At 31.0% G+C, this 8,242-nt stretch overlaps 1 protein-coding gene across 1 annotated transcript; it reads right to left on the reverse strand.

The window, feature by feature from the left end:
* Window positions 1–2,480: 2,480 nt before the first annotated feature.
* Window positions 2,481–4,896, reverse strand: LOC125186598 (two-component response regulator ARR2-like). The gene is made up of 5 exons (XM_048082995.1): window positions 4,716–4,896; window positions 4,233–4,385; window positions 3,744–4,130; window positions 3,296–3,372; window positions 2,481–3,215 (listed from the first exon to the last, which is right to left on the reverse strand). The coding sequence occupies exons 1-5, from the start codon at window positions 4,894–4,896 to the stop codon at window positions 2,481–2,483; spliced, it is 1,533 nt and encodes a 510-aa protein (XP_047938952.1).
* Window positions 4,897–8,242: the final 3,346 nt, after the last annotated feature.

The raw sequence follows: 8,242 nt of genomic DNA on the forward strand, positions 1-8,242 counted from the left end.
CCAATTCAAATACATCCTTAGTTTTGATTCTAATCCATTAAAAAATTTTATTGATATTTTTAATTTTATAGCTTTTCATAAAAATCGAATCTCCTTCCCAGCATAACCAACTCACATTCCTTTTTGGAACATTTCATTTAAAGTGAGTCATTTCTTTTTTTTGCGAAATATATAACAATTTCTATGAGACATTTTTCTCTTTTTTCACTTATCATTGATATTTTTAATTTTATAATTTTTCATAAAAATCAAATCTTTGTCCCAGCATAATCGACTCGCATTCCTTTTTGGAACATCCTGTTTAAAGTGAGTCATTTTCTTTTCTTGCGAAATATATAACAATTTCTCTCTTACTTTATTTTCTTTTCACTCGTTTAATTTATTTTCTCTCTTACTTTATTTTTTTTCGACTTAATTTTCTAAACATCGTTTTCTTAAATCTCATGGTCAAATAAACGCCTCATTGTGAAACGGGGAAGTACTATTTATATTAACCATTAGATTGTTAAATTAGATCTAGATTCACCTGAGTATCAGCACGAAAAATGAAAAGATTAATATTGAGCTATTATTATCAACTAACAACTTATTATTAATAAGTAACCATTTTTCTTTCTATCAAAAAAATATATTAAAATTTTAAATTCATGCTTACATTTGCTTTGCTGTTATATAAATCAAAATAATAATAACGATATCCTAGTTGCTAATTTTCGAATAATTAAATTTGATAATATTGAATTGAGTTGAGTATTCATATATTTCTATAATCAATTGAATATCAACGTATCTATTTTAATAGGTCAATATAATATATTCACAGTGTCAATATTAAATTTTATTAACATATTCATGTTACTGAGTTGATATATTTAATATTCACTCTATTCCACAAGAGTATGCATTATTTATTGGGCACGAATTTCAATGCATAATTGATAAAGTAAGAAAGATAAAAAAAGCAATTAAAGTATTTTCAGTGGAAAATGAGTCTCACTCATTATAAAGAAAATACTTTTTAAAATTAGAAAGTGCATATTCATGTGGGACGAACTAAAAAAAGGAAAGGGTGTATACTCTTGTGGGACGAAGGGAGTATACTATATTGACACCACAGTCTTATACCCTAAATTTAATACGACATCCATCCACAAAAATTAGACAAAGTTGTAAATGACACAGATAGTGTTAGTAGATTGTGAAGTCAACATTATTAGTACTGTTAGTGTTAGTAGTGTTTAAAAATTTTCTTTTTAGAATTAGTCAAACTATGGTGGAAAACCTAAAATGGTAAAACTAGTCTATTTTTTTTGGACGATGTTGTACTTGTATTATTCTTGTAATATTAATAAAAAAATAACAAAATTAAACGTTGCATTATTAAAGACCATTATCTCTCTAAAATCATATGGTTCATAGTTGGTAGTAGCATTGCCAGTTTTTGATACGACACGAAAATCAGACATGAACACTTAAATAGACACAAGGTTAATGAGTTTGGGTCAATCCTTATTGGGTTGGATCCTTCTCGACCTAAATAGAACCAATAATTTCAGATTCAGTCTGATTAGGTTTGAGTTTTCCGTTAAGAAATAAAAATTATTTTTATTATTTAAAAATGTGATACTTTAATTTATTATTATTCAAATTTAAATCACGATAAATTTTTAATCATATATTATAAGTTTTAATCATGTAATAGCAGATTTTATCGTATATTATCATTTTGAGATCGTTATTGTGTCATAACAAGCTAAATTATATAGTAACTCATTAATAATGTTAACGGTAGGGCCGTCAATTTTCAACATGACGCAAAAACCCAATACGAACATACACAAAGTTAATGGGATTGAGAATCAATAAGGACCCAATGATTTCAGATTTAGTTATGGCTTGGCCTTATTGGACTGGCTTGATATCGAGTTGACCCGATAATGACCCTAGCCGCGTGATTTGACAGCCTTAGTTGGTACTATTAGTTTGCATTTTAGGATTAGTTAACATTTAATTACAAAACATTGAATAATTTCAAGATATGTATTGTTATTTGGCAGCTTCTAATTACGTTCCAAAGAGAAAGACTATAAGTACGTTCCACTGGAGCAACTAAAGATATTAGTTATGCTCAATTTCTCCACAGCTTACATTATTAACGATTTAATCAAAACAAAAAAGAAGCTTTTTTTGAGATTCACACATTCATAATGAAACACGTCGAACTAAACCTTTTTCCAAATTGGATACCGTGTTAAATAAATCTATCCTGACTAAGTCTCAAAAGAAATTAGGAAATCGGCTGCAACAATCCAAAAGAATGAATGTGGGTGCATAAAAATAAAAAAAAAAAACAAAACAAAACAAAACAAAAAGAATGATTGTTTCCCGCATTGTGGATGTGAAAGAATAAAGCCTATCTATGTATCAAAGGCACAGAGGCGTAATACGTCAATAGCAGACGAATCCGAGTCAGCTTCAGGCTAGACTGGAAGATTATCCAGTTGGTATTCGTCACAGCCACCCCTGTCTTCTTGCTGCTGCATGTATGTGAGAAACTGTCTTACTATGTGGAGGTTAACAAAATAATCGCATTTAGATTTGTGGCTTACCTGGAAGCCCATGTCCGGCAGTCTTTCCGTCTTGATTCTTAGAGACGTGCGCTGCTGCCTCAGGTTTGTGCCGTTGTCAAGAGTGGTAGCAGTTGAGAAAGGTTCCCTAATAATGGATGTATGTCCATTCCTATGATCACTGGCAAATCCTGGTTGAACTACTAAAACGGACGGTGCAACATCCACACGGCCTTGATGCTGGGGAAGAGGCGTGTATGTTGGAGCACGAACATTGTCCATTCCATACCTGCTAAACACCGATCCAGGAATGGATCGATGACTCAAGAGCTGGTTGCCACCAACTTGATTCAACATTTGTGTCCTTGACTGCTGTCTGATTACAGGATTGCTCTGACCAAACTGGTGCAAGGGATCCATATTCGTAGGGATTCCATGGTTATAGTGTTGCTGCCCATCTACAAACCTCATGTTCGGATTATTGAAGCTGTAAATGTTGCGTTGATCAACAATGGGCACGGATGTAGGTTGGATTGTTGCAAGAGCATGAGGATCTAGGGCGTTAAGCGAACTTATCATGCCAAAACCTGCATCCTTGGATCCATTCTGGGGCTGTCCACCAATCCTTCTAAGATAAAGACGATATTTCTGCATCAAGTTTCACAAGAGTTACAAGGAGGCTCAATGAAAGCAAAAAACAAGAAAGGATTGATCTGATTCCAACCAACCTGAAGGTGGCTTGCAACATTCTCTCTACTAAGGCCCAGAACATTCATTAATTGCAATATTTTCTTTGGTACAGCCTCTGTTTACATGAAAAGAAATCAAGTATATGAATGTTAAATCTCAGAAACTTTATCAAATAAACTCCATTAAAGCAAGAATATATTTACAAATTGTTGAACTGCAACAACAACCAACTCATAATAGGTTTTGGAGATCATTTAAGATTATCAATTTACTACATGTAAATTATCAAAATATGACAAAATAAAATTTCTTGAAGTAAAACGATCCAAGTTAGATTTATTTGGGCGTAACTCTAGCTTAGAAGACAAGTAGTACGTACTTGTGCAATTGTGATACTAGTCCTTCTTATGCAATGTTAACATGTAAATAAATTTTGTAAGATAAATTAAAGCAAAGATGCAATAGAAATAGTGGTTAGAAACATACTATCGATCCCAAGTTGATTAACAGCGGTTACAAAAAGCTGGTGCAGCTCAACAGTCCAAACGACACGTTGTTTCTTCAATGCAGATGAATCATCCTCATCATCACCATCGTCCTCATCCTCTTCCCTCTTTCTCGAACTTCTCCAATTCCCTTCGTTAGCTGAAGAGGAGTGACCAGCAACGTCCGTAGGCTTGTGCTGCTGATCTCCTTCTTCCACACTTCCCAAATGTTCCTTATCCTTTTCATTACACTTATACTTCTTCTTACGAATCACGTGCTGCCATATGTTCTTCAATGCCTCCATCCGAACCGGCTTTATCAGATAGTCACAAGCACCATGAGTGACACCCTTCATCACAACACTTCTGCTATCATCGGCCGACATCACTAAACAGTGAACAGCCACAAACAATCAAGAATTCAAAAACCTCATGTAACATGGAGGATCAATTATATATAGATAAAATGATCAAATATGTGACAACTTACTGATGACTGGCACATCCATCTCCAAACCAATGTGCTCCAAAAGCTTAAAACCATCCATGTCCGGCATGTGGACATCGCTTATAACAACATCAAATCCATCCATGTTATCCCTAAGTAACTGCAGCGCCACCTCAGCTCGACTGCATTTCGTAACTGAAACCTCGAAAACAAGATATCTCAAGTGAAAGAGCAAGATTCCATATTATTGTTGGCTAAAGTAAATCAAACAAAAAGCTCCACTAGATCTACAAAGCAATTCGCTCTCTCTAGATTTCAGATTCCAGTCATCAGCTTCTTCTCTCTATACAAAAATCCCCTAATCAATCACACAATCAAAGCTCCACACTCACCAACTAAAAAACACATAGATATAAGCAACATCTTAAACTACGTACAAGAATTAAACATAACCAGCAATAATCAATGCACAGTAATTCAACAATAAACATTACCAAAATATACGTGATTTCAGACAACTTTTACCTTCATAGCGGCAATTAGTCAGCATTCTTTCCAAAATCCTAAGACATGTATGGTCATCGTCGACGACGAGAACCCTCAAACCCACCGGAAACTGGTCGGAAACTGTGTCGCCGGACTTCCAAGAAGCACTTGAAGTAGCTACAGACGTTGAATTGGCTCCAATATTCTTTTTTTTGCCCATTTTCAACAGAACAACTCTATGAAATTACAAGAGATATATGCTTAAAATTTGTAGTATATGTTTCAAGCTATTTTAGCATAACCGACAACTGTAGCACCCATATATAATAGAATAGAGAAATTATAAAATGGGTTTGATTTTGTTTTGCTAATATATAGTACGTCCGATTTGGTTGCCAAGATGACAATATTCCTTATATTTTAAATTCTTATGATTATTTTGATTTTTAATTAAATTGAGAAAGTAATCAAAATCATGAAAATAAGGAAATCAGTATAATTTTTCAGAATTCTGAATCTAACTTTTTTTTAGATATTCTTTTCTCCAATTTTAGAAATCTTACATATTAAGGTACTCAATGGAATGGAATATATTATAATAATAATAATAATAATAATTATTATTATTATTATTATTATTATTATTATTATTATTATTATTATTATTATTATTATTATTATTATGTTTATTTTTATTATTACTATTATTTTTATTATTATTTTTACTATTATAATTTAATTAATTAATTTTTTTAAAAATAATTAAAATTATAAAATACTTAATACCATCAATTTGTATAACCAATCATGGCCATAACAGGAAGCATTATGTGACTCCGAGGAGCAAAATACTTGATTGTAAGTTTGAGGAGTTGAATTTCTTTTACCTTCAGTACGATGCACGGACAATATATCAGTATTATGATTATAAAAAATACTAGTAGTAGATTATATAGTATTGAATTAAGTTAAATTAAATATTGTTACAATTATTTATAACTGAACAATAAACATACAAATTAATGAAATTAATTATGAACACTTAACAAAGAAAACTATTTTCAGAAATGCTAAGATACTTTTTGGACTTTTATTTGTTATAATAAATTAAACTATATTATTAAACTATGACTATTATGAATATAAACGATGAAAAATGCTATTTAGTGCATCAAGTCAGGTAAAACAAAAGATTTTTGTTATTTTTCGCAAGATTATAGGTTAATAATGTATGGTATAGTTCTGATTATTTATCAAGATAATTAGTTATTGGTTTCGGTGTGGTATTATTATTGGTTAGTTTTGGTATGGTTTTCGCAAGATATTGGTAATTCTTTTTAAGATTATTGATTATTTTATCAATACTATTTGACAATACTAGAAATCTAGAATGTTTGTTACGGCTTAATATCCCTCGTCCTATAAAGATAGATTATTTATATTTTTTGAATGTCCCACTAAATAAACCACTTCTATTTTAGACAATTATATTTTTCCATTAGAGAATTAGTAACCATTTCTATCACATTTATCTTGTCTTAATAGAATAATACAATACTTAGTATTGAAACAATTTTAAATACCACCTTATCAGAAGTATTGATACATATGATTAATTTAAATATCACCGCCTAATACAAACAAATATCTCCTTCAAGTTGGGGTGGATAAGTACAGTATACTTTACCGAAACCACCATACCGTATATCTTACCGTACATCCGGTATGCGAGAAAATCATACTTTTACCTTATTAAAATTTTCGATATACCGAACATCAGTATACCAAATTTTCGGTAAAGGAAATATCCATACTGGTACCGTACCTCATTTTCGGTATATCGTATTTTTGCGGTATACCTGACTTTCAACATCAATAAAAATAGAATATTTGAGTTTCTATAATATTATTTATATTTTATAATTTAAAAAATATATTAAATATATTTTATTCAGAATTATATTTTTATTTCACAATAGATTTTATAATTTAAAAATATATAAAATATATTTTATATATAATTTTATTTATATTTCACGGTAAATACCTTAATTTAACGGTATATACCGAATTTCGGTATGTCGCGGTATACCACGGTATATGAATATTCATATCGTTACCTTACCGAAAGATATCATACCTTATCGAATATCACGGTATATCAAAAATTTGATACCGATAAGGACGATGTTTCGGTATTATTTTCGAGCCCTACCATCAAGGCTTCGACTATAGATAATTTATCCCTAGTAGCAACAGGAATGGATGTATCATCTTTCCAAGAAGATGAATATAATTTTGCCCGGAAAATATACCCAAACTGTATTTTGTAACAATTGAATACTATTATTTATTTTTATTTTATTTTAATACTATTTTGTATTGTAATAACAATTTTAACAAAAAGAATAAAAGAAATATCAAATGATATAAAAACTTGGGCCCAATCATTTTTACCAATGAAATTACAAAGTACTACTATAATTAAAAATATTTAGCGGGTGATAATTTGTTAAACAAATTAATCATATTAAACCAATAACACATTCCCAGTATCTATAAACATACAATATGACACTAATCGATGTACAAAATATGAACAAATAAAAATTTATTTAATACAATATAAAAAGTGAATATTTACTGTGAATAATCCAAACATAATTTGGATTGCATTACTGTATAAATTGCAACCTCATCGGATATTATGTGAGGAAAATTTAGGGCTGGTAATTTTTTGGCACGACGATAACACGATATGAATCGGTACAAAATTAATGGGTTTGGGTGGAGAGCTTAGTAAGGTTCGTGTCCTTGTGTAGATCGACCCATTACTGTTTCACGAAAGAATTTAGGTGAATCGGGTTAAGTATTATCCGATTAACAATGCATGTTGCGTTATTAGGTGTTAGGTATTTATCCGTTAACAAATAATATTTTTAATATTATTAATTCTTATTATATTTTCATTTTTTAATACTTATTAAATGACTCTTACAATCTCATTTTTAATACGTGTTGTTATCATGTCGTGTTGACCCGAAGTGGTTCGTGTCGTTAATGAGTTCGTGTCGTGTTCGTTCATGTCCGTGTCTGAGGGTAGCGGGTCGTGTTCGTGTTCATGTTTGAGATTTTCTTAACGGGTCGTGTTCGTGTTTGTTGTTATCGTGTTCGACACGCACGATTTGCCAGCCCTAGGAAAATTCGTAAATCCGTATATGGAATGGATGACAATAAAAATTTGTGTAACACACTCATCAATGACAACTATTATGGTGGTGTTTGATTTTCTAAATAAAATAATACTAAGATATAATACATAATTGAGTTGTGAGATTATTTTAGTCATAGAAGGTTAGTTATGACTATTTATCCTTTGATTATCCATTTAAGATTGAGTTATGAGATTAAATCTAATGAACCAAATGATAGGGTTTGGTGCCCCTTGCAATGGAAGACTTGTACAAAACAAATAAATAAGACGTAGGATTTGACCGATCGCGATTAATCAATTCACATGTTAAGCAGATAATTGCATGCTAGAAGCATAAATAATTCATGCTCAA

This window comes from Salvia hispanica, chromosome 1, assembly GCF_023119035.1.
Source record: "Salvia hispanica cultivar TCC Black 2014 chromosome 1, UniMelb_Shisp_WGS_1.0, whole genome shotgun sequence".
NCBI lineage: Eukaryota > Viridiplantae > Streptophyta > Magnoliopsida > Lamiales > Lamiaceae > Salvia > Salvia hispanica.